Source organism: Passer montanus, unplaced genomic scaffold (assembly GCF_014805655.1).
Source record: "Passer montanus isolate IOZ18808 unplaced genomic scaffold, ASM1480565v1 scaffold37, whole genome shotgun sequence".
NCBI lineage: Eukaryota > Metazoa > Chordata > Aves > Passeriformes > Passeridae > Passer > Passer montanus.
Genome location: NW_024368485.1, coordinates 1,529,724 through 1,557,575, shown reverse-complemented (window position 1 = coordinate 1,557,575; position 27,852 = coordinate 1,529,724). Strand labels below are relative to the sequence as shown.

General features: G+C 41.7%; 1 protein-coding gene across 1 annotated transcript in view; it reads right to left on the bottom strand.

Annotated features, from left to right (window-relative positions):
- WDR26 (WD repeat domain 26) overlaps positions 1–23,633 on the bottom strand; it is a 31,786-nt gene extending 8,153 nt beyond the window's left edge. Inside the window, exons 1-12 of the mRNA XM_039716857.1 lie at positions 22,807–23,633; positions 21,190–21,289; positions 21,017–21,073; positions 14,460–14,596; positions 13,778–13,875; positions 12,815–12,971; positions 8,084–8,222; positions 4,460–4,600; positions 3,050–3,169; positions 2,187–2,332; positions 1,607–1,685; positions 899–1,028 (exon numbers count right to left, since the gene is read on the bottom strand). Of these exons, the coding sequence (XP_039572791.1) occupies positions 899–1,028; positions 1,607–1,685; positions 2,187–2,332; positions 3,050–3,169; positions 4,460–4,600; positions 8,084–8,222; positions 12,815–12,971; positions 13,778–13,875; positions 14,460–14,596; positions 21,017–21,073; positions 21,190–21,289; positions 22,807–23,156 (1,654 nt within the window). The 5' untranslated portion in view covers positions 23,157–23,633. The remainder of the gene's footprint in view (positions 1–898; positions 1,029–1,606; positions 1,686–2,186; positions 2,333–3,049; positions 3,170–4,459; positions 4,601–8,083; positions 8,223–12,814; positions 12,972–13,777; positions 13,876–14,459; positions 14,597–21,016; positions 21,074–21,189; positions 21,290–22,806) is intronic.
- Positions 23,634–27,852: the final 4,219 nt, after the last annotated feature.

Sequence of the window (27,852 nt, the reverse complement as noted above, 5' to 3'; positions counted from 1 at the left end):
CTGAACTTTCAGGACACAAAGAAGCTTGTCCAGCCACAGAAAAAGGTTCACACTGGATTGGAGGACTGGAGATGCTGTCCTTCAGTCATATTCCACTGGATATAGTCAGAGAGTGAAACTTCATTTTATTTTAGATATCTTTCATATTTTCCAAAAACAGAGTAGGAAATGCCTTGGCCAACCTTGCTTCCTAAGAACTGTGAGTTACACAGTACTCACAGTAATTTGTTTACATATTACAAGTGTAATTCTTAGCCTTGCATAAGCTTGAATTTTACGTGACCTCCATGGCAGATGATGGCACTACACCAGTGATAAAACCAAACCAATTCAACACCTAAGCTTTTAACAAATTTCTACTCTTGCCACAGACAGCTGTATAAAAACATACTTCAAAGCCTTTACTCACCAAGAAACTCTACCAGACTACATCAACAACTGCCTAATTTGAGGCTAGTCTGTCTGTAATTAAAATGATTCTATGGAAATTAAAATAACCTCACCACACCTGTATCTTCAACAGGCAAATGAAGCTGTTATTCCCCAGAAGTACATTTCATTCAAACCAGAAGTCTAAATATCACACCACCAAAAAAAAAAAAATCCTCAAGAACACCCCACCCACTTCTAATTAAAACTGTGCAGATGCTTTTGCTGTAGAGGAGGAACACAAAGGAGTCACTAATGCGTTCTACCCCTGCCATCCTCTCAGAAGATTCTGTCTGCCAGCCCACAATTACTTCTTGAAGTATGCCACAATCTCAGCACGCCTCAAATTTATTTCATGAGCCAGTTGGTTTGCTTTTATAATGTTGTTATTAGCAACTGTCATCTATAAGATGAAGGTATAGGAAGGATACAGTGTTCCAGTTTTCTGCACAAAGGAGAATGGTGTTACCTTCACTGCCACTCGCAATGAAATCTTCATTATGACCTCCAAAACATGAGTGAATTGTGTAAAATCCTTGTGTAACACCTTGATACTTTCTCACTAAAACTCTGTCTTGTAAGTCCCATAAGTGAACTCCCTAGAAATAAGAAATGTAAAGAATGTTACTTCATAGTTAAATATTATTAATGGCATTCTTCTGAACAATTAAAAAAATTAGACATGGAAGTGCACTATTTTAGAGCCAACTTTGGTACTGTTAGTGGGTGAAAAGAGCAAAGATGTATCAAATTACTAAACTAAACTTTCACTGTAGGTCCCTTCCACTCTGAAAGCTTCATTTTTACCCAAGGTTTCAAAAGCAGAAACAGATAAATATAATCTGTGTCCCCAGACATGTAAAGTGCAACAGTTCTGCTATACCTGGCTTCTCAATGCAACAGCCAGATAACAGCATTTAATAGTACATATTTCCCAATATTAAACTCTTGACTATAAATCAGTAAAAAAAAAAACAAACAGGTCTCAAGAATAGCACTGCCTTCTTGTCAGAGAATTAATTCCATGTTGTATTCATGAATATTAAGGCCTTTGTATTACACAATATACAACTAGTTAATATCAAACATTCCAACTCACATCTAAATATTTAAAAACAGGTAACAGTTGATTTATAAGCAGATTTATTTCCATTTCCTTTCAACATCCCCAACTCACCTGAGTTGCTACATTTAACAAAGCTAAACGGCCATTTTTTGAAATAGTAAACGACATAATAGGGTGATCCTCTTGTACTCTGAAATAGTAACACATGAGAGTCAAGATCAGCAGATAATGATGCAATACCAAGACAACAGGCATGTCTTGTCTCTGCAGTATGATCAGGGAAAAACCGTTCCAAATCTGAAATGAGGTATGACTCTATAAACCAGTATAAGCCAGGTCTGCAATACTTGTTTATAGTTAGGCCAAACACCAAGACCAAAAGGGACTTTGGATCTCAACTCCCAAATTCAAGGCAGAATCTACTAAATTATGTCAGGAATTGAGAGGACTACAAGTACCCATGATAACAGAAATGCCAAAACATCCACCAGAAACCTACTCCAGTGCTTAGGAAGTTATTTTTAATACTTGATCTAATGCTGCTTACTGAAACTTGCTCACTAATTCTTGTCCCATCCTTTAATATTGAGAACATTTAACAACTCGTTTGCCATCCTGTCCCCCACACCCTTCCTCAATTCTCCTCTGCCACTAAGAAGCAGGCATTCAGAACAAACAAAGAGGCAGTTACATGTTCCTGTCTGTGAGATCCTCGAAGTTATAACCCCGAATTCGCTGGTGCGTGTCCGACGCTAGAACAGTTTTCCCATCACTCAAGCACCAAAGGCATTGTACTCTCACCCCTTCCCAGGAGTCAAGGAGGTTACCATCTAAATCCTGAGCAGAAGGAAAAAAAAACAACAAACATTCAACCATTAGTCTCAGGTTTTTGAGGAGCTGTGTCACAAATAAAAGTTTTTCCCTTTCTATTCAGACAACTGCTACAGAAAGCAATTTTACCCTTTACAAGGTAGGACTTAATGAATTAGGAGTTGGTTGTCTTAACCAAGGTGAGCAGAGAATCCCTTCTGTCACTCTCTCATGCCACCTGCACCCCATCACTGAGCTGACCTTCACAGTGAGGTCTGCATACTGCATTATTATTCTGGGAACCAGTTGAGAAAATAATCAAGAATATGCTGAAACTGTGGGTGGACCACCACCCCAAACGAGCATTAGTCAAGTAATGAGGGTTTCACATCTGTTTTCACTAAGCAAAGACAGCATGCAAAAACTAAGAAAGATGTAGTCAAAATTCTGTGGAATAAAAACATTTGTGGACAAAGGTACTGCTTTTTATTAGTGTTTTTTTCTGAAGCACCTAAGAAAAAAATTCCAGACCACAAATCCTCCTTGAGGAAGGTCAAAGACACTCAAACCCTTCAAACTGCTCTGTACAGAAGTGCTGCTGAAATATCTGCATTAATGTATTGCTTCTTTGAATTGCAAAGGATCAGAAGCTTTAGAGCACACATATACAAAACCCAAAAAAAGCATGGATCAAGCTTTTAATTTCTTGCTTTGCTTTCAAAGGGACAGATGCAGAGAACTTACACACTGATAGAACTGCCCACGCTGCCCTCCCGTTACAAAACGCTTCCCATCAGGATTCCAGGCCACACTTGTTAAACTGTCTTCATGAGACTGGCTCATCTTTGTCCTCAGCTCCCCTGTCTGGAAAATAAGCAAAGGCAGCAGGGCCTTATACCAGAACCCTTTCCCAAAAGGGCACTGGTAATTTTATCTGACATGAATAGTTTTCAGGTGCATATATTTCAACAGGTTTATTAAAAAGGAACACATATTTATGAATAATGTAATGAAAAAGCAAGAATACTTTAGCATATCCAGTGAATCTGCACTTGATTTGGGACAATTCCTTTTGTCTCTCAAATCAAGAGAGATGGAATAGTTGGTATGTCAGACAACTACAAGATTTTGAGTGGAATGAAAGGAAATCACATGAACAAGCCAAGAGAGTGACAAGCACTACCAAATGAAAAAAAACCAAAACACTGAAAGAAAGGAGGCAGGGAGAGACTAGAAGAAAAGAGGTAACAAAATGTATTTCAGTAACAAGTTAGGAATATCACAGCAGTTAGAATGTTTTCCTCCTTGAGCTGAAGCTCTCCATGCCAAAATGCAGCTTTCATGCCCAGCGTATAAAGCCACCGTTTCACAAGACAGAACACCAATGAGTGGCATTGTCAGCAGTGCTCCTCACTGAGCCAATTTAGTCAATTAAACAGAAGAAAAGTGTTCCAAGGGTGAAGAAAGGGAACGTTTTTGTTTTAGAAAACTACACCAGTTCAGAGCCCAAGACAGCACAAGGAAGTCTACACAGCTCTCAACCAAGGCAAGGGAGGCTTTTATATCAACTCAAGTGCCCATAAAATTCAACAGCAGAAAGTAATTTTCAAATCCATGGAGGGAATGGCAAAATGCCCAAGTGCCTGACGGAAAAATGAAGTTCTGAAATCATAAATTGAAGCCTCTTTCACTGACATCACTGGGAGGGTCACATGAAGCAGAACAGTTTGCATCTTTAACTCTTCCTACTTGTTAAAATCATCAATGAGCAACTGCTTCCCTTCAATGATACTTCTGCCTTCTGCTTCTCCTGATTCATTTGCTGTCTTCTTCAGGAGCTCTTTGACATCCTATGCATTTATGCCATCCCTTCTCAGAAATTACAGTAACCACACACACAAGAATTGCTGCACAATCCCACACACTTAAACTCCAATTTCAGTTCTGTCCAAAGTGCAAAGAGCAGTAGCAGGCTGCCATAATTATTTTTCCAGATCGAGAGGAGGACAGTGAGATCAGCATCTCTTCTTTACACTCCCACCCTGGCACAAGTCTGCAGCGATTCCTTCTTTCACACCTGCAGTATTCAGACATTGAAACAAAAGCAGCAGGCTGAGCACAAAGTTTTCTTTTTCACTCTTAGCCACCACTTACTTGTACATTCCAGAGCCAAAGCTCAGAACAATCATCTGGGCCACAGGCAACAAGGTAGTTGTCATCTGGACTCCAGGCAATGTAGGAGACCCCGTACGCGTGACCTTCTAACGTCTTAAGTAGTTTTAGCTGGTGAGTGTCCTGGAACAAGAGAGGTTCTTGAGACAAATCAACTCCCACCACATTTCACACTTCCACAGCATCCATCTACAGCATGAGAGGTTTGACAGTTTACAGGGCCAGCAAATGAAAGCTCCTAACTTCAACCTTCAAAACAAGAACACTCATAGGTACTTTTGTTCCAATGTTCTGTGATTCTGAACATAAAACTCAAGAAATACCACTGTGTACAAAGTTTCATATTACAGTACAGAAGAACAGAAGATTTCTGTACTTAGTACAGAAAGTAATGAAGATTTCTGTAGATTTTCCTTAGTACAGAAGATTGCTGTAGCGTCAAGTTTTTCTACATCTACTGGAATATCAAAGTACTATCATCTGTATTTTATAGAATTAAGTCACTTTCTTAAAAGTAAAGACATGTTGGAAACCTGTTCTGGTTAAACAGAGAACCAAAACCTTCACAGCTGCTGACAAGGGAAAACCTTGAAGTGCCAAGATTTTTATAAACTTGCATGTATCTTGTGTGTGCTGCTCAAAGAAGGAGATATACAGAAAGATATTTTTAAAATCTTCCTTGAGAGGTGTTCTTATTTCAGAAGCAGTGCCTACAGCATTCTGCCAGATTTAGTGAATGAAGCATACTTGGCACATGCAGCATCTTGTATCATCTCTATATTACAACTGTTTTACTGCTGCCTCGTCAGAGGAACTTGACTTTTCAAGAAGCTTGTAAAAATAAACAGTACAGCTAGATACTGTGAAACAACCACACACTGGCTTCCTAAATACAGAAACATGCTTCAGTACAGTATTAGCACTGATTCTTGGTAACAGCATATACATAAGCAGAACAGAGCTTGTTAAAACACTGACAATAATTATTTTGAAGCCTCTTGGAAAGGGCAATCAAATTGTCCTTCCTCTACCCACCCTCCCCCATTTTTTTCCATGCATGGCAGATGCTAATATCTCCACCTCTTTTTCAAAAAGCGTGACTAATTTGAAAATCTAGCTTGATTTCTCTAATTGTCCCTTCTCTCTTTTTTTCAGTATTAATCAACAGAGCACTTCTTGATTCTGAAGAGAAAGACCAGAGGAAGAGTGACACACAGGATTGTTTCCTGGGATCAGCAGTGAGGGATTTGGTGACTCTCAGCCAGCCTGCAGCACTGGGGGTTCTGCTAGCTAGAAAAAGTAAATTCCTCAAAACAAAGTAAGCTAAGAATAATCTTCAGAGTGCAGAGAAAGAGGGGCAAATGAATGGATCTCCTCAAGACCCCTTTTCCATTCTAATAATTATTCCCAGACTGCATTAGACACCGCTGTGTCTATAGCTAAAGTGATTTTCAAGGAAACTGAGTCATGTCTGACATCATCTCATCCTGGAGCTTGTCTGGAACAGATACTTTTTTTTTTTTACAATAGGATTAAAAAAGCTTGTCACTTCAGCATATTTGAAACTCATGAGGAGCAAGATACATAAGATATTCCTCTTCTAATGATAGCACTCTGTGGCTGTTACTATCTTCCATACTGCTTTACTTCCCTCCAAATACCATAAAGCTGCTCTAAAACAGCAGTCAGTGGTATTTCAGGCAAACATCCCCAAATGTAGCCAACCTGCCTCCCACCCACCACCAAAAGAAATATCAGCACTTCTATCCCTTACATACAGCTTCCCAGATTTTTGTTGTGTATGACAAGCAACTATTCAGGCATCAGCTCAATTCTGCAGTAGCTGAGCTCCTTGGCTGAAACACCAAAAACCTGTCAACAGTTTTCAGAAAACACAGAAAGGATTTTTTTAAGGAGCCCGTTAAGGAAGAACTCTTAACAAAGAAGATGCATGTTAGACAAGGTGATGCACGGTGTGCTCATCCTTTGTGCTCCACAGAGATTCTTCCACACTTCCTGACAGTCAAATAATGCATCCCACACAAATCTAGTCAACTCAGACACCATTTAACACTGCTGAGCCTTCCTTAGAGCTTTGAAATTAGCACACGGAAACGACAACAGACGCACAGGTTAAGGCAGTCTAGATGTGCTGGGTCTTAGAAAAGAGTAAGAAATGCAAGGTATGAAAGGAAGAAAACACATTGGAGCAGTGTCCTTACATTTCAAGGGGGGCAATAAAGAAAGAAAGGGAGAAATGAAGGACTCACACATGTGAAGTGTGTGTGGAAAAATCAAACACTGTTCATTTAAAACACTGCTCACCCACCACTTGCCCAGACATTGCTGGATGTTTGTTTCCATGTAGTTTATGCAAACAAATTAGAATAATTTTGTATACCTAAAGCCTTGAAAATCAGATTAAATTCATGGGTCAAAAGACCTTGTCAACTGCTCCAGGAAATGTGAGAAGCATGTTCTGGCAAATATGAAAGTGAATCATTTGATGTGGCCTAATGCTAGTTAAGTATCCACCTGCTTGACAGCATTGCAATTTTTCTTAAAGCACTCAAAAAAGGAGACAACCCAATAAAACTCTACAAAACCACCTTCCCACTAACTATTTTTTAGATATGTTTATTCTTTAGCAACCCTTGGTCAAAAGGCTTAGTCTAAATACTCACAAAACATTTATGTGGTTTTAGTAAGCAGCTATTAGCTAACAATTTACTATAAGATGTACTAATCAAGATGTTTGGTATTAAAACCCATCAATATAAAAGGAAGGTGTGCACCTACAGTCAACTGACAAGCAAAAATGTTTGATCCTTAATTCACCTAAATTACTCTGTTAAAAAAATTACAAGACAAAAACAAAACCAACAAACAAAACACAGATAATTTCCAAACCAAATAACAGGAGTCAGCTTTGCTGCTATGCAGCTCTTGGCCCAGAGCACACTGGCCCCAGTAAGACACAAACCACAGCAGTCTTATGCCTGAGAAAGCCATGGTGCCTGCTGTTAGTTCTGGGGCTACATAACATTTATGCAGATGGAACAGGAGTTTAAAGTCCTTCCATGATTTTAACAGGACAAAGGACTTAGATTATATGGCTTCCTAAGCGGAAGTGAAAGAAAAACTCAGATTCAAACCCCACCAAATACCAGTATGGAACTGCAGAAACCTTTCAATTTCCACCTCACATACCAGCTTGCAGCAGTGTGGTTAAAAAACCATAAGGACCTTATTTCTGCTAGAGTTTCACAAATATTAGCAACTTCAAATGCTGTGCGTGTATGTTCAAGTTTATTCACAGTCTTCAATTATTATGAAATATATGGACACACTTTCATAATGACTTCTACAAGTCAAAACAGGCTTAGACTCATCAATCAACCTCTTTATTTAAGTACCAATAGATATGTGTAGGAAATATGTAAGAAATATCCTACTGCTACAAAATTTACCAGACTTACATCCCAGGGAACAGGATGTAACAGGGCTACAGTACATGTCAGCCTGTCCTACAAAAATCACACCATCCTAGCAGGAGAAAGCTGAAAGGAAAGGGCAAGACAAGTTCATTCACATTTTCACACTTACTGGATCAACCTGCCATATAATAACAGTTGTGTCCTTAGATCCTGTCGCTAATTTAGTGCCGTCATTGGAGAATTTACAGAACCACACTTCATTACAGTGCTCCGTTAGGATCTGCTGGGTATAGCATGGGAACTGTTTCCTGGGAAAACAAAGGGATGCAGTCACAGATTAATAACAAAGCAGTACTATTGTTTTAAGTCAAGCTATTAAAAAAAAACAGTTAAACAAAAACCTTATTTAAGTGCAAGGCCAGACAACTTAGAAAACCCCTCTACTAACAGCTGACAAAAAACAGTTAAACAAAAACCTTATTTAAGTGCAAGGCCAGACAACTTAGAAAACCCCTCTACTAACAGCTGCTTCAAGTAAGTACAGAATGAAGTGTCTTATCTGGCAACAAGCTCACACCCTTAAGTCATCATAATTAACCATAAGAACATAGAACTGTTCTTATTTCACCTACATAATTTGTTATTCTTTCATGTAACTTGGAATTAAACTGACCTCATCAGGAGTGTAACAGTTCATCACAGTATCATCTTCTACTGTATAGAAAATCCTGTAGTATAGGTCTCTTTGAACCATAGGTGCAATGTTTTTACTCATGAGGTTTTTGTAGGTATCTAACTCAGCTGTATCTTGCTAAGAAATGATTCTTACATAGAACTTCCTTTTCCTGAATGTGACCTTGCAATAAACTAGATGTTTCTTTGCCTTTGTCATTTTTCACCTTTGCAGTGTACCACATACAATATCTAAGCATAACTAGCAAGATACCACTGAGCTTTCAGCTTGAACAGTTCTCTCACAAAATCTAAAATATTTCATAAAATGCCGAGTTTATCAAACAAAATAATACATGATAAACTACTACAGAAGACCCAAACATTCCTCTAGAGCCAATACTTCATATTCTAGTTACACACAAAAAAAAGCTAACAGTCAAATTATTAATTAGGTGAGAACTGGAGACAAGATTTAAATCTTGCCTACAAGCTCTCAAATAAGAATTTCAGAGCTAAGATAAAATAAATGTAGGCTTTTACAGCAGATGTCTTTATTTTGAAATAATACTGCAAGAGGTACAAGGTCATTGTACAGATGCACTAAAAGAATCTATAACCATGGACCATTTTCTTCAACTGCAGAGATGTTGAAATGGTTTAGTTTTAGGCTGAGTTTTTACAGAACCCAGTGCAACACAACTCCAATAGGACACAGTGATGCTAAGGGAATGATGGTGCCCTTGAATGTACAGTTGTATTCATCATGGCAGATAAACTGGCTCAAATAAACCAATCAACAAACAACAAAAACACATCACAATCCATTCACCGAACAACCCCTCTCCCCAATTAATTTAAGCAGAAAACTTACTTCCTTCACATTAATGTTTACAAAAATACAGTTTGGTAGCAGCCAGGCTGACAGACACCTAAAAATTTTTTTCCCTGAAGCTAGAAAAATTTCTGCTTCACATAGTGTCTGTACCCTCTCAGTGCATTTTCTTTTATTAGAAGAGATTTCCTAGTCTGTACTTCAAGACTATCAAGCAGCATTGAACAACCATACAGTCTCATTTCCAGTCTTATGGTAGAAAAGGATAAAATGTACATATATATATATGTGTGTGGCTCTTCCTTGGACATGTCTATACTTGTTTATAGAGAAACACAAGTGTGTTCTGCCCCTGCTTTCAGCTGACCAGGAACTGCCTGGTTGCCCCTGGAAGAACACTGAACTCAAGGTAAAAAAAGCCCCACCCATGAAAGAAGACTTTGTTTCCCTTGAAGTCTAGAGGGAAGCAGCCAAGCCCTTACACAGAGGTCTGCACCTACAGGAGCAGTGTTCCATTATTATTCAGCCATACTGTTATAAATTAATGTCTTTGCTCTGAGCAGCAACTTGCCCTAGGAGGTGAGGCTGCATCCAGAACTCACATGAAATACAAGGGGCACACTGCATCCCAGGAAAATCTTTTCAGCACATTTCATTTCAAAATAATACTCTATGGAACAATAGCCCTTCCATCTTAAAGCTTAAGAAAAGCAGCCAAGGTTTTGTAGACATGAAAAGCAAGTAGGATAATGCTGGAGCCCACTGTTTTCATAGTAAGATACCTTCAGTTCCTAAAAGGGGTGACACACAGTTATTAGGGCTGCTGCAGACACATCCCAATACTGATTTATGCTGCTCACAACCCAGTCGGACCAAAGTGCTCCCACAAAAAGTCTAGTGAAACGGAACTCAGCAAGTTTGATTTCACAGACAGCAAAGCCACATTCAATAACCTGGCTGCAGAAGGAAATAGCAGCAGTCTTGAAACAAGAAACCAGAACCAGTTGTCTTAACAGCTTCTGGTTTTGGTAATTAGATATTACTGAAGCTCAAAGGTTTGCCTTCATCTTTTTTGAAGTGTTTCATTACAATTTCTTCTGTTCAGCACAAAACACCTGAATTATGTCACTTACTGGGATAAAGGAGCTAATAAAGTTTACTGATGTTGTATTTTCACAAGTTCAAAATCATAGAATAAAACATTAAATAGCTACCTTTTTATTCCCTGTACATACAATGAACGATTTATTCCTCAACAAAGAAAACAAAAAAAAAAGCAAATGAACAAAAACCCAACACACCCAACTAGGTTGAAGGTTCTCAAAACCAGAAACCATCATCCCCAAGAGCATCAATTGCCTACTATCAAAACCTCTGGCACAATAACATGAAATTCTTCTCTTTTCACTCCCAGTAGTACCTCACTCATATCTCCTACTCTTATCAAGTGAGTTTTGTAGTTAAAAATCATTTTGCCCATTAGTGCAATTCAAGCATGCTTAACCAAAATATTGCCACAAGTCCAAAAGGGATTAGCTCCAACTAAAAAGGAGAAACTTATCAGTGTTCCATCAATTAAGCAGCACAGGACTCCAACTGTCTAAGCTTTTAGACTACTGTTACTTCTGTCACCTTCATCAAAATTTGGCTTCCACTGTCCAACTCGCCTGACTATGCCCAAGTATGGCAGCATGCACAGCACACCACAAACTGGAGCCAGACCCCTGCCAGAGGCAGCTACAACAGGATAAGGACAGAATGGAAGCCCCTCTTTTCAAGTGGATTTTTGGGTCCTTTTTTTGGTTGGGGTTCGTGTTGGGGTTTTTTTAATTACAGTAGCCATGAGTATCTAGGTATGTAGATACACAGCAAACATGCAAGATTAGGAAGTACTACTTTAGCCAAAAAAAAAAGGAACCAACAAAACAAAAACCCAAACTATGGCCAAACTTTTACATCAGCAAATAGATTGTTGCATATAGTATCTTTTCTGTCTGGCCCTCTGTAGCCTGGCTTGAGTAAATCAAGCTCTTCACAGTGATCTGGAATGCTCCTTGGGATTTGATTAGTAATATCAAACCTGTTGCACAACAGCCAATATTACTCATGGCCTTGCTTAAAGGTTAAATCTCTTCTAGGCAGTCTGATTTTAAGACTCACTTCTGAAGGAAGGAAGCCACAATACCAGTACATGATAATTTCCAATAGCTCTTAAAATGGGCAACATTCAAATGTCTGTGCACACATATACAACTGCTGAAACAATGCAATGCAGCAAAATTGTAAGCTAGAAGACTACTTAAATATATAAAGTGCCAAAGACAGCAATTTTCAAACCTTAAGAAGGCTACAGTGAAGTACTATGGAAGTCTGCATCTTTAAAAACTGATTCCAAGTAACCCAAGAATACAAGTCAAAGCAGTTGAGTTCAGAAAATTTCTGTAAGCAATTTTATCAGTTCTTAATTAACTTCCTCAGATGAGCCAAACTTAACTGAAAATAATTCCCCTGAAAGCCCAAGTGTTAGCCTGTTACATGGACAAATATATAAGGATATCCCATACAGCCCTTATTCCCTTAATCCACCATGCACAGCACAGCAGTTTTCCATAAAAGCCACACTGAGTTTTAGGTCCTTAGCCAAGTTTTGCTGGATGAGGAAAAACTGCTCAAGTCAGCCATTTGTTAAAAACAAACATCTTCCTGTTTCATGTCTATTAAGAGTATTTTGAAGGTTCAGAAGCAGCCTCCATTTTGTCCATTGTGTCACCAAAAAAGTCCAGACAGTCTAAAGAGCCAATACAAAGGTATAAGAGACAATTCTTACTACTTTACTACAAATCTGAGAAAATACTTCCTTTTATTGCTCATGTTATATATTATGTAACTCAGAAAAATCTACTGCACATTCCTCCTTTGTCTTAACCTTAGTGTCTGAAAGCACCTGTGTCCACTCTTAAAATTACAGCTGAAAGTTGAGTTCATAGGAGCATGCTTCAGCAGGTTTTCTACGTTCCAGTAACTTTAAAGACAGTCTGGGTAAGCAACACACCACCAAATCTCCAGAGAAAAAACACAGGAATCCTGTGCTGATGAACAGAGACTGGCTGCCCAAAATTACTAGAAACAAATGGCTATGGATTAGCATAGCAGTATCTTCTTTTTACACCAACCTGATTAAAATTTTTAAGCTTCAGGCGATCCCATTACCCTACATCCCGCTACCAAAATTTCTTGTACACACCTTCTTTACTCCTCATTTAGTGAGAACTGCTTTTTCCCACTAAAATCCTGTTAAACCAGCTCAGAACAATCCTCACGTTTCTGACAAGCAGATTATTTGAAAAGACCAAGAAAAGACAGCCCATTTCAGAAGTCAGGAAGGTTTCTTACCTACTACAAACGTGATCTATTAGCAGCGAGACAGAATCTAGGTTGCTGTCTAGTTTGGTGTTGTGATATAGGCACCGGTCCCGTTGGAGTTCCACAGCCTGGCGCAGCAGGTTCTGTAAACGCCGCGGAGGAAGCATCACTGATGGGGGCAGGTAGGCTTCAGAGGAGTTAGGGAGAGAAAACAAACAGATGAAGGAAAAGAGGCTTATCAAAAGCAAGTTATAAGTAAGAGCATAGTTTGATTTGAGTGGTTTTGGAAGAGACCTTAGTAAATAATAGCACACAGCTTGCTGAATTTGAATGTACAGCTATACAGCTGGAATTAAAGCGTGAACTCCTGGGAAGCAGAGCTGTATGTAAGGTATTTGTTGTTGTAGAGTGCATTGTCCTGGCCAACAAGCACCATTTACACAAGCTAACTCAAAACTCAGTATTTTACATAATCTATAATGTTGCATAACAACACCATCAGCTGGGTTCCTTTAAGGAATTCTCTAGCAGCACTATGAAAATAAAGAATACCATGGGTTTTATAACTTTGGTCCAGGGTATTACAACAGCCACAAGAGAGAGGAGAAACCATAATTCAGAGCAAAGTATGAAACCACTATCAACCAGCACCAGTATCACTACTGGTTATAGGCCACATGTGGTTTCCACCACTCACTGTGGACTCATTTATAACACACACACCTCCCTAAACCACACATTTAATCACCAAGTTATATTACTACTGCATGCAGCAGAGCTAAGAAGTAACAGTATTTATTACAAACAGTTTATCAGAGACAGCAAAAGGTTAAGTACAGAAGACCAAAGGGTAAAGACACCTAAAGGTATCCCCGTGAACCAAGAAATACAAAAAACCAACCAACCAGCAAACACAGTCAATTCCCTGGGATGTGCAAGTTATACTGGATTTAACAGAGATGAGAAGAAATTCTAAACATCTAAAAATCTTACTCTGGAGTTTGTCCAAAAGTTTAGATCTGGAAGCTGTTCCTTTCCCTTCCCACTCTGCTTTTGCACGCAAGTCTTCTGCATGGCTACACATCAGGTACCTGTTTCAAAAGGGCACATACACCAACAGACCAGGTCTTTTTGGAATCATTCTTTTCACTTCTAAGTATGCTACAGATCATAACATTTTTTAATGAACTGGGAACAGGTAAGTCAAGCTTGAGACAAACAGGGAAAAAGGCAGGGAACTATTTCACATAAACACACATCTTCTGAACAAATGTCTGCAAACTGCCCATACAAAAAGAAAACAAAACACAAGCAATTTTAGCATGGTAGAAATGTCTTATTTTCATCTAAGAACAAACTAGATTATACTCAAATTTAAGGTAACTGGCTAATAATTCTCAAGATCAGATAACCTTACATATCTACATATGAATTAATTTGGGTTCTAGTAGTATTAAAGTAAATCCATCACCAGGCTGTTTTCAAGCATCTGAAACAAAATACTGTCTACTGAACGGCATTCTTTACTCAGCATTTTATCACATCTCAGTACAGCTTATTATCCACCAGGACAGTAGCTTTAATATAGCTTGGGTCTTCCCAACATCAGCTATCAAAACCTACAGAGTTCCTTAAAAAACTTCTCTGCAAGAGCTCTCAAAGTCCAAACACTTACCCACTGAGGACATGAATGCGTTCTGTGTTATATTTCAGAGGCGTCAGTTCACAGCGTAGAACCTGAAGTGCCTCCAGGACCTTGCCATCCTCCAGGTATTCCAGGTACTTCTGCTGCAGCAGCAAAAACTTCATCCTCTGACATGACAGAAAGCAGCAGTCAGGGGAAAAAGGTTGACTGAAGTTTCAGAAAACGTTTGAGCCTAAACAGAACAGTAGAAACCATTCTACTATGCCCTTCAGAAAGACAGCTCTAAGTAATGTTTCATTACTCAATTTCTTTTGTTGGCTTTTCAACAACATTGCAGCAATTAAGCTATCCATGAGTTTCTTCCCTGCCTGATGGGGCTCCGAGTAGTTCCTATCTCATTCCTCAGATCTCCCTTGCAACTCTTCCCACTTTCACCTGCTCTCTCTTTAGTCATCATCCTTCAAACCCTGCATTACTCAGGTTTTCCAGTGAAAGATTCTATCAAGGAAAGGGCCCCAAATCAGCTATTCACATATTTCAGACTGCACAACAGCACAGAACACAACAGGAAAACTCATCAAGTTCTCACGCTGCTTACAGAGGTGTTGACATGGATTGTTTGCATAGCTGCATAACATATAACAGTAACAAACTGACACTGCCTGAGGTTTTGGGGTTTTTTTGTAGTGCCATGTTTACTTGTTTTCCTTGAGTGTTGTTTTCAGGATTACAGAAAAAAACAATTTTGTATATTTAGAAGTCACTTCAACACTCTGAATTAAGCGCTGTTATTTCTTAGTGTTCCTTTCACTTTTACAGTTTTTTAAACCAAAAAAAAAAAAATCAAGCCTGCTACCTAACAAATATCTGTGGGTAAAAATAAAACATTAGGCATTAATTTACTATATCAAAATTTTTAATAGTAATTTAGTACAAACACAGTTTGGTTGTTTCTGGATGAAATCAAGTATCTTGTGTTTGTACACATTCTTTACTGCTACCAGAAATGACAGGTTTAGTCCACAAAACTCACCAGGTTGAAGAGAAAAATGAGGAAAATGTTCATGCTTAGACAAACTGGGAAGACACAGACTGGAGATAAAGTGTAGCAAACTACATTTGCTTTCCTAATGAATACACCACCAGCTCAATTACCAGTTTCCTTTGCTTTCACCAGACCTCAGGCACCTCACTATTTTCATGCTCATATTTGGTCAATGTTTACTTAGTTTCCAACACACTGCCAGCCTCCTTAAGTAGAGGGATAATTGGGAAGTGTAAGATGTTCCTGTCCTATTAAAGCTCACATGGAAGTTTAAGGCTCACTAGATGTTAATTTCAAAGTTAAAACATAAACCATTTTCATTTCCAGAGACACTCAGTTCTTCAAAAGAAGGAAGTTTCCACATACAGTGCTATTAACTTACCACACAGCTCTGTGAAGCATAAAACATGACACAGTAAAGATGATTTATGTTCAAACTTGTCTGTAGTGCTCTGCTGTCCTGTATCTGATAGGCAAACCTGTATTGCACTCCCAATCCAGCTCTTTAGTTTATTTGAATTTGGAATTATTACACCATTACTGTACAGTTCTTCCAGGTGAGACAACTTTTTTCGATGTTCTGACATGTGAAAAACCAAATGAAAGATATCCCAATTATTTACAAGCCCAGTGGTTGGCTCCATGCAGCAGGCCAGCAGACCCCACGCTGTTTGCTTATATAGCAGCAGCAGGAGGGATAAGAACTTCCTCCACCAGCTGTGCACATGCTCTCCAGAATACATGGAAATGCCCAGGTAGCAGACACATACTATATTTCACTGCTTTTGGTCACCTCACACTGACGATCACCACCAGATCAAAAATAGACTGATATTTATCTGTAATAAAAACTGTAATCCCTCCCTAACTTCCTTCTCCATCTATTGTGTAGAATACTTAATTTATATCATATTTCCATTAAATGTGATAACCTACCTTCTCACTCTCCTTACTTTCAGGACTTGGAACATTACTTTCATTTTGTTAGAGGAAAAAGTAAGAAGAGCAGAAAAACCCAATATGGGTTTTATAACATCAGTCCCAGCAATTCCATGAAAGCATTACAGAAATACTACCACTCAGAATGCTGTTGCCAAAGAGGTGTAATTTCAGTTCTAGGCTACAAAGTATGGCTTAAAAAAAAGAGGCCATGTGTGACTTAGGCACATTAGGAATATAAAGGCCCCCAGAAAAACAAAGTATTATACATTTCATGCAGCAATCTAGTGTTCCCATAATGGAGAATTAGAATAAGAGATAAGCAACTTGAAATAGTAACTTATCGACAGCAGAGGGCAGGGACTAAAGTCTTGATGGGGAAATTAAATTGAATTACTAAGCTATTTTGATAACTGCTCCAAAACTTGCCCTACAGCATACTCAAACAATGGCATGAACTTCCTTAAGGCAAGAGTCACACTCCAGTAATATTACATTGCAGGTCATTTTTTAACATTGGGACACTCACTGTCTCCTTATTTTTGTGCAATTAGTGACTTTGCTGGCAAATAAATGTCTCTCAACTACTTTACACCCTCCTAATAGGACTTCTAACTTCTTCCAACACCGTCTTCTACAAAATCCAAGACCATTTTGGGTACATCATCTCTTTTAAAGCCCAAACAAGCTCTTCTAGTAGGAATGAGAACTGTTTAAAATATTGACAACTGTAAAGCAAAAGCACAAACTCCACTGATTCAGTAGCTTATTCTTTCTCCACGTTTTTTAGCTGCCTTACAAAGAAGGGAAATAAAAATGACCATAATGAAAACCATACCAAAGTAACACAAGTGCCTGGGATTTGTTATCATCTCAGTGTTTGCAAAGGAAATTCAACATCATTACACTCATGACTGCTGAACAATTTCAAATTCAGACACCACCACTGCTTAGCTTATAGCCAAGATTCCTCACCCTGATGGACCCCTGGAAAAGTCCAATCCAAGTGTCAGCACTGCAGTCTGGCTGGTTTTGTTCAGTTATTATACCTCATCCTGTCTTTCACCTCTACGGAAAGGATGAGGGTAAAGTGCATTACTTTGTTGTTTCTACAAGCTACTATTTAAGTGTAAATTGAACTCTGATTACCCTGGGGCAAAACTAAGAGTTAACAGATTTACAAGGTTTTGTTTGTTTGTTTCAATGTATGCACTATTAGCATTTTTCTTCCTTTAAACTACAGCCTTGGATTACTAACATGAATGCTTAGTACTGTACTCCTTCCTTGTCCTAACTGATAGTAGGAAAACCCCTTCCAGAATCCTAAATTCTAGGAAGTCTGGCATGTACCGTAACTCACCATCACTACCTACCCAAAGGTGAAAACCTCAGCAAACAAAGCTGTGGAAGGAACAGGACAAACATACTGCCACAGGCAAGAAATTGGGTCATTCTGATCAGTAACTGTAACCAGGAGTGAATCTTCACAAGTTTAATGAACAAAATGCAAAATAAATAAGTTTATGTCTAGATTTTGGTGCTATTTTCAACCTGCCTAACTTAACATGCTCCACAGCAGTTTTATTAATGTACTAGGAGTCCAAAATAAGTAAACATTACTGAAACAACTGCTCTTTGAAATTAAATAGGTAACTAAAATACATGGTGAAATTATCAGTAGATTTTCAAAACAAACTCAAGACAGCAGCTACCTTCTTACAGTCTGCAGAATTAAGACCTCAGTTCTCTCTATCCTGTAGTCTTTTATCCTGATAGTTTTGTAAAACACTGATGAAAGCACTTAAAAAAAATTCCAAAACTTAAATGCCCTGATACATAAAGGGCAGAAAACATTGTGCTCTACAGAATTCAGCAAGGAATTTAATGAGGCTTCAACCATACCAAGTCCTACCACACAGGGAGTAATTAACTCCAGTAGGGAGCTGCCCTTAATGCTGGTAGCAAGAGGGACACCATGCAGGCAGGTGGAGCACTTTACTCAAATGATAATATTTAACTCACTTTTTAGATTGTATTGCCTGCTGCAGGCTGCATACCTCTGGAATAAGTAAAGATAACAATTTGAAGGTATTTTCTGGATAACTGTAGAGGAATAATCCCAAAGTTTCTTCCTAGGTGCAATTAAGTACCCAAGACAGATGCCATCACATGCCTGAGTAGCCCCAAAGCAAGCAAAACCTCAGGCTGGCTTGAAGTTGATGTTTTCTAACTGTTACTGAAGGAAAAACATCATGCTTGATTCAATTATAAAGTTTTCCTACAGATTTTCTAAGACAGCTGTATCTTATATGCTGGAAAAGTAAACATGACTAATCACATACTGTACAGCACTCAGATGTGTTAACAGAAATAGAAATAGCAAACTGTCCTGTGTCCTGCCACACCCTCCTCCCCCCATATCAACACACTGCATCAAAGCTTTAAAAATTAACATCAGCCACTTCATATTTAGTGTTTTCACCTGTAGAACTAAAAGCATTTTGCAGAAATCAGGAAATTAAACACAAGTAAGATTTTTTTTAATACATATGCACCTCCCTTCACTAACCAGACATTTCAAAAGCAACTGTGTATCCTGGTTATTTTGTCCAGGTCATATTAACTGTAAGAAAAAACAAACCCACCCAAACCACAAACCAAAAACAAACCACAAAACACACACCCTACTTAGTTAAATACTCTCTGTGTCATCTAAATTTTTAGGTACCCATTCTTCTTGTATGCACACATTTTTAAAACATCTAGTCACATAGCGTGAGTCACAAGTCAGGAAACTCAAAATCCAATTTTCTATTTTTAAAGAGCTACCTGCAGCAGCACCTTGTTTGGACTTTTCCTGATCAAGACATTTATCACCTTCATTAGCTCTGACTTTACTGCAGTGGGGAATACCTACAGAGCATAAAGCATCCCTCCTTACCTGTAATGATCTTTCTCTACCTTCCCAGCACTAATACCCACCCAGAACCTCAACCATGTGCACAAAAGCTGGACAGGGAGGGAGGAGAAGACTTCATGCACACAAGCTCAACTTATTCTCGCAAATAACGCTGTCTTGCACATGTAAGATATTCAAAACTGTTATCTGTTTTAAATTATATCAAGTTAATATAAAGAAGATCAACTTTAAAAAGAAAACAGTTAATATTGGTTCAGGTAAAGTTCAGCCTAAACCAATGTGTTTACTGCACCAAGCTTTATGGAATCACTTAATATATATCAATATTAGAGAATGCTCTTGGAGCCCTTCAGAACAACTGAAGAAAAACATCATTTTTTCTCAACTTGAGGTCTCCAAAGAGTACAGTGTTGAGAACTCAATTATATCTCTTGACTCACTAATACGCAAAACATTTGAATACTACAGACAAACTTTGTAACTTCAGAAGTCAAAAACATGACAATTTGTTTCAAATGACCATTCATATTCCAATATATCAGTTCCATAGTTTCAGGCTGCATGCAGTATTCTCCCCTCCTTCAGGTCTTTGACAAAAGAGAAAGTGAACTACTGGCCGGTGTAATTAAGAGGTGCTAAGCTTTGACCAAAGTAATAGAACCAAATGTAAACTTCTGTCAAGTACCCGCTGATGTTTTGTTAAACATCTGTTTTTCCTACTTCATTTCCTGTTCTCTCTCTCTCCCTCCCCCACCAGACAGGAAATTGTCTTGACAACAAATGAATCAGCTAGAAGTGGAACTAAGCAGCCATCAGCTGATTCCTCATTGTTTACAGTCACAGACACTTCAAAAAGCCTTGATACTGTTTGCTTCCTAAGTGACCATAGCTGTTGTAACTTCATCTCATTAAAATAAACGTTCAAACACAAGAGAACAAGCTCTTTGAAGAGCCAAGTGATGATTTATATCTTGAGATCCAAAAATCAAAACAAGAAACACTTTACTCAAAGCAACTGAAATCATAACAACACGTATTGTAGTGTCAAGTCACAGGATCCACCAACCTTCTATTTCTAGGTTTATCTTTTTTTTTTTTTAAAGCCACCCAAAGAGAAAAAGCTCTAAATAAAATCCCAAACAGCAATACAAATGCATTTGCTCTTTAAAAGCCATCTGGAAAAGCAACAGTATTGTTCATGGTCTATAGCAGCCTCTATATTCTTGTAATGTGCTACAACAATGCCAACTCCACATTATTATTAGTGCATTTTATTTCTAAACTTCTCTTCCCTCAAGAAGACCTAACTCCTATAAACACAGAGATTGTGAGAAGTATTTCAAGGTTGAAATTAGTATTCAACATAGGCAGTTTCTACAGAAACTGACCTATTTTAGGACTGTGACAGGATTTATATTTTATCAGTTAGGTACGTTTAATAGAGTTTTAACTTTCAGTACACCAAATCTTAGCCTCAATACTTTTGGGCCGCCTATCTCACATTCTACAACAGAATGAAAAAAAGTTCAGATTAGTATGACGTTTGAGATAGCATGCAAGCAGCTTAAAGTAAACAAAAAAGAGAAAACAAGAACTATGGACAACCAACTCCATAGCGAAAGATTACACCACTACAATTAGTCCAACTACAGAGCTCTGAAAGAGTTCAAGTGTGCCTCTTACCACAATTGCATGCGGAGAATGCACTAAGGCCTTAAGTTCATTCAGGTCGTTCTCAGCCTGCAGAAATCGGCATAAGAGAAAAAAAAGTATATAAGGAGGATGAATTTTGAATTCTCTTGTAGATACTATAAATTTCAACAGTGGTTAATACAGTCCTATAAGCCCTACGTTACCTTATCCCATTCTCCTTCCATGACATGATTGCGGAATTTGGTAGCTGAAGGATGTTCTAAACGACATCCTGACTCTTGCATGAGGAGATCAACAGTCTGGCTGCAGGAGAGATACAGTGTAAAAAAACCCGACCAGTTTCACCCTCACAAATACACCGCCTGCCATGATAACAGTTTACCATACTTTAAAGTAACTTTAATAAAACAAGAATACGATGAGCAGATTCAGATGCTTGTTCAAGAAGGTGATCTCAGTGGCCTGAGACATGTAAAAAGCTACCTCTACCTAAGGCAAGTTGTCAAGGAGCTTGAAAGCTTTGCTGAAGTACCATAAAGTATGTGACTTACCAGCCACCACAAACAGCCAGCCCTGCACAGAAGATAAACTTCATGAAGGAAGACACAGTCTAAAAAGCTGTTGGCTACTGGCTGCCATCCCCTGCCCCCTCCCTACCTCCCCCCTAAAAGAACAAGGAGAGCTACAACATCTGGCACAGGCCTAATTTTTTCTTCTTCATCACTTCTTAAAGGACTGCCTCCTTAAAAAAAAATAAACAAACTCAGGAACCTGTAGCCCTCCCCCTTTTATACTAAAAATAGCTTATTTACTGTGGTGTCATCTATGAATAGTCACGAGTTGTCTGCTGCTGTAAACTTGCCTCTTGTGTCAGAGGCAATTTATTTTATGGAACATGTTCTTTACAGCTGACCCATTCTGCAGTGTTTTGAAGACTTCTTTTGTGGCTACATAAGCACTTTACAGGACTTCTCTACCCTCCTTCCAAAATGATGACATACTGGCTAGCTTCAGCTTTACTCACAAAGCACTATGATTAAACACTTAAGACTTCCCCTATTCCACGGGGAAATTATTTTCTCTATTCCGACTTTAAGGAAGGGCCAACATTCTCATTTCTTGTTTACAAGTAAGATTATTAGCAAAAACACGTGTCCAGCACAAATCTAGAGAGGCCTTCACCGTTTAGAGGGCCAAAGGTTTGCAGAGCGAAGCCAATCGGCCTGCTTAAGCGGCAGTTTACTTTGTGTCGCTTCCTCCGAGCTGACAAGCCAAATCTTGGAGCTCATCTGCGAAAAGCCGCCCCCCCACGCCCAGCTGCGGGCTCCATTATGTTTACCAGATAACTTCTCCCCCACTAACACATTCGTATTGATCTACCCTTATCGGTGTGCAGCTCGACTTCCATATTGCCATCCCTGGCAGGGGAACCTCCTGTCCTGCCCCTTCGCTAGACAACACCGGCACGGGCTCGCAAAACACAGCTCCGGCTCCATTTTTCCGGGAGCGGGCCTGCCCCACCGCTCTGCCCCGCAGCCGGGCACTGCTCTCCCCCGGCCGGAGACCACCGGGCTGCGACGGGGCAGTTCTGGCCACCAACCCCCCCTCCCCGCCGGGGCTCCCTTCCTCTCCCCTCCTCCCCGCTCCGGGCTGCCCATCCTCCACGGGGCCCGGACCCTCCCCGCGGCCGGCGGGGCGTGTGAGCGGGGCTGCCCGGCCCCGGGGGGACCCTCCGCTCAGGGCGCCGCAGGAAACCAAGCAAGGAAGGAGCCTGCCCCCCGCCCCGGCCGCGCTGCCCCTCGCCCACCGCGGCCACTTACTTGAGCCCCAGCCCGTGGAGGTGCTGCCCGATCAGCCGGATCACGTCCTCGTCGGACTGCGAGAGCCGCTTCTTCTTCTTCAGGGCGCTGCCGCCGCCGCCCCCCAGTTCGGCGGCGGCCGGGCCGGGCCCCCCGGCGGCGGGCACCCCGTTGTTGACGCCGAGCCCGCCGGGGCTGCCGCCGCCGGGGCCGCCGCTGTTGGCCGAGGGCAGCAGCCCGTTGGCGTGGGCCAGCTGGTCACCGGCGGCCGTGCCCGCCGAGGCCTCGCCGTTCTGGGCGCCCAGGCAGCCCAGCTCCGGGCCCTGCGGCGGCGGCTGCTGCTGGCCCCCTCCCGCCCCGTTGGCCTGCATGGCGCTGCTGGCGATGCCGCCGCTGCTGCTGCTGCTGCCTCTGAGCGGGGCGGCGGCGGGGGCGAGCCCGGCGGGCACCGAGGGGGACTGGGACGAGGTGAGGCCTGCTCTGCCCGCGGAAGCCCCGGGCTCTCCTGCTCCCTCCGCCGCCGCCGGGGAGGCCCGGGCTTTCTTCCGCGGGGGCGGGGAGGCTCCGCCGGTGTCCGAGTCGGAGGAGGAGGAAGCGGAGGCCAGAGTTTCCTCGCCGAGAGCGGCCGTGGTGGGAAGCCGGGGGGGCGAGGAGGGGGAGGCGGCGGGGGCGAGGGGAGGCGGAGCGGGGCCCTGCGCCCGCCGGCGGGGGCCCCTGCGCCCGCCGGGGGTCCCGGAGGCAGCGCCGCCGCCCGCTCGGGGCTCCCTCTGGCGATGGCGGCCGCCGCTGCCCTGAGCCCCCGCCCGGCAGCCCCAGGCGCCCGGCCCGCTCCGCTCGCTGCCCGCCGGGTTTGTCTCCTCTCAGCCCAGCTGCACCTAATGGAGTCCGGGCCGGGACGTCACAGGAAATTCCTGCACTGCCCCCTACACACACTTCCGCCGCCCGGGGCCGCGGTGGGCACGGCCCCACGGCTGCCGGGGGGCGGCGGCGGGGCGGCCCCCGGCGGGGACGGGGACGCCCCAACGGCAGCGCCCGGCTCGCCGCGCGGGGTCCCGCGGCGCCTCAGGGGGCCCCGGGCGTCGTGCCCCGAGGGGCCGCCGGGGGTCCCGGGCTTGTGGCCGGTGTGTGCCCGAGCCCTGCAGCGCCGGGCTGCGAGAGGGGCCAGGGTGGTCCCGCAGGAGGTGCGGTGGGTGCCCGCTGCCCCGACGTGTCCCGGTGGGACCGGCCGTGGTGGCACCGAGGAGGTGACCGGGTGATTTCCGGCCTCAGGTGGTTTCCTGATGCAGTTTGGACGGGGAGAAAAGGGTGCGAACTGAAAGAGGGGGAAGTTAGGTTGGGTGTGTGGGAGAAATGCTTTTATGTGAGAGTGATGAGCAGGTTGCCCAGGGAGGTTTGGATGCCCCAGCCCTGGCGGTGTTCAAAGCCAGGCTGGATGAGCTTTGCACAAGCTGGTCTAGTGGAAGGTGTCCCATTCCATGGCAGGGGTGTTTGGAACAGGATGGTCTCTAAGGTCCCTTCCAACCCTGATCTTATGATTCTGCATTTGGGAGTTTGTAAAAAAGGAAAATGCTTAACAAAGTCACAGCCTGGTGTTGCACAGGTTGGTCACTGGAAGGTTTCAGACCTGCTGACAGTCTTGTCTCTTGTAGTCACTGCATGCATGGGCATGGAAAAAGGGGAGAAATCTACAGCAGTTTTGCTGTAGATCTCAGAGGAATGTTGAGAGTTGGGGCACATTTGTCAGGACAGGCAGTGGGAATTTTAAGGGTCCCCGTCTCTGCCCTGTGATCTCTCTCTGCTAACCCTCCTGTGTGGTGGAAGGCAAACTCACATCCTGAGCCAAGCCTCTGGTCAAAAGTCATGAGATGAGTGAAGTCTTTAAAAATAGCATCTTGAAATAATATGTTTTATATTATTTGGTTTAGAGCCTAGAATTTTTATCTTTGGTATGCTCGAACTTTTCTCCAAAACCCAAAGGGAAATAACAAAACTCTTTTTTCCTCATTGAAAGCTGAGGTTAATATCTAAACATCTTCCCCTTCAGAAGCTGAGGTTTTAGGAGTACTGGCTTAGGTTAAACGAGTAAGTTTGAACAACAGTGCTTTGTTTTGAGTGGAACTTTGGAATCACAGGCCCAAGACCAGTGGAGAACTCCATGGAGGGACAAAATGCATGAAAGAAGTGACACCAGAGAAGGACATGAGACCTCATGGAGGCCTGGCCAGCTGAAGTAGATACCTTGGCCCTGTTTAGAGGCTGCACAAGATGTTTGGCTGATAACAGCTAAAGCACTTTTACATCAGAGGGAGAGGTTGGAAAGGGCTTTGTCCCTGACCTCTGCCCAGGTGTGGCTGTAGGGTTATATTCAACATCAGTCTTCCAGAGAGAGGAATGTTGATTTTGTGTTTTTAGCTCACCAACCATTGCTGGAGAACACAAGGCTTGTGTTTTCAGCATTCTTGAGTTCTTTCTTGGTCTTCCCCAGTTGTCATCACTGCATCCATAATTCAAAGACTTGGGTAAAGATGATAGGAACAGTTGCAGAGGGCAGCACAGACCCTGTGAAGGCACCTAAAAGTGAACTTTAAAGATCAAGACTAGATTTCCAGGAAGGTAAAGTTGTTCATCGTTCTTTCCTGCCCTGTGCCTCAGAGTCCAGGGGAAGGGGATGGTCAAAACCCCTTCCCACCATCTGCTCCTGTTGTCCTTTGTTACCTATGCCTTTCCTAGTTGCAGAGATGGTTTTTACTTCTAGACTTGCTCTAGTCACCAGGAGGGGATCTTGGATGACAGATCTGGGGCTGGCACAGTCACAGGAAAAAGAGAATTGTGAAAGGGGTAATGGCACCATGCTTTGTCAGTTTTTCATCAGCTAAGCCCTGATTTGGATCTGATTCTATTCTGCAGCTAGACGAGAGAGGGCAAATTTAATAATCCAAATAAGTGTGCAGCTTTTTGAGCAATTAGAGAATCGACTGGTAAATACAAAACATGTCTCACTTGTGACAGATGACTCTATTACAATAACAGAAGCATGAGTTCATCCTATTCAGGCATCTTTAAAGTTTCCCAAAAGTAGAGAATTAATGCCCCAATTCAGCTATAAAAAATGACAAACTTATAAACGCCCAGAAGAGGAATTTTGAAGAGAAATGTTGGCAACCTTAAATACAGTTGTAGTACCAGCCATGTTACTGAAGCAGAGTTGCAATACATAACTGTGCAGAACTTGTACAATTCTGACTATATTGTAATTCAGACAACTTCCTATTGTATAGTTCCACATCTTTAATAGAAAAAAAATGTTGCAGAAATACTTCTTAATTATTGTGATAGTTTAAGAAACCAAAGAGACCAATCACTTCCTGTCAAAAACAATAAATGAAATTACCAGTGTATGATATTTTTAACTAGTGTTACTCTTAAGTGTAAGAAACCTGTCTTGGGACATTCTAGACTAAATACAGCTGCTTGAGAAGCAAGAAACACTTCTATTTTCTAGGTCTGGAAAGTCAGAAAAAACAACCCTTAAATTTATTGTTTATGAGCTGGCTAGAACTAATAAACTTTGGCTAATTTAGGTTTTGTTTTTTTTTTTTACTTTTTTTCCCCACCATTTTGTTTTAGAGGAGGATGGAGCACATAGTCCAGATCTGAATAATAGGAAGGAACTCTCATTAAGGGCCTGGGTTATTTGATAATAACCATGTGAGGCTGCTTCAGCAGAGCTGTAATACTACAAAATGTTGGAGAAAATCCTCGAGAGATGGATTAGCAGTCAAAGCTGAATGCTGAAGGTAATTAATTGTTTGATTCCCTATCAGGTGTGTATACTTTCCCTTTTCTTCTACGTCAAATTTGAGGTTACTGGAAATAAACCAACTAACAACAAAGAACAAAAGAAGAAAGAATAATTTAGAACAATCACATTTTCCACAGTACCAGCTGAATAAATGCTCAAACAGGCACTAGATATGCTTGCCACTTCCAGAAAATGAGATAAGGATGAAAGATAAGCACCTTCCTTAAACAGCATTTTTAGAAATCATTCAGCAGATAGCAAGCAAATTACACTGGTGTGAGATTCTTCATCACTTCCTGCAGAGGAGGATGGACAGTATTTTGGTGGAGGAGTGGAATATGGAGAGCCAAAACCTGGCTGGAGTTGCAACTGAAGGACATGAAGGGCAACATAAAGAGCTTCTACAGGTGATTTGGCAGCAAAAGGAAGACAAGTGAATATGTGGGCTGCTGCAGGACTGGGTGATTAAACTGGCCATAAAGGTCAAAGAAAAAGAAGAGACCTCTTTCATCTTAGGCTTTGCTGGGAAAAAACCCTTTCCCATCTCCCAAGCTTCTGTGGCTGGTAGCAGGGTTTGGGCAGAGGAGGGAAATTCCCCACAGAACATCCACTCTGTCAGAGTGTGCATATACAAGTCCACTGGACCACATGACCAACACTCATTTGAGTGTTGAGAGCTGGCCAGTTTATTTTTGTGCTCACACCCTGTGACATTGGAAAGTCCATGGCATTAAAAGACTGCAGGTGACTGAACAAAGGCTAATGTTACATGTTTTAGTTCAGTTGTGTCTGACCCAGTGTCACTGATTTTGGGCCTAGTGAGCACGGGGAAAGCAGAGAATGTTGTTCAAGCTTGTCTTTGTGAGGGACTTCCTCAATAACCTTATAACTGGGGAGATGTGGGTGAGCTGGGCAGACCCTGGGTGTGGAAAACTGGCTGTACCCCCAGGCTTGAAGGTTGTGTGTCATTGGTTTGAAGTCTTGTCTGATGCCCTGTCAGGAGGGGTCAGGGATCAGTACTGGGGCGAGTCTTGTTTGACAAGGTCACCGTGCAGGGGGTGGTACAGAGTGCACCCTCAGCAAGTTTTCAGCTGCTCCCCTTGCCAAGCTGGGGATACACAGGAGGCCACCAGTCAGAGCAGGCTTGCCAAGCTGCAGGAATGGGCCAGTGAGAACCTTGAGTTGGTCAACAGAGACAAGGGCAAAGTCCTGAATGTGGGACAGACTACAGGATGCTACAGGCTGAGAACCAGCTGGCTTGGAAG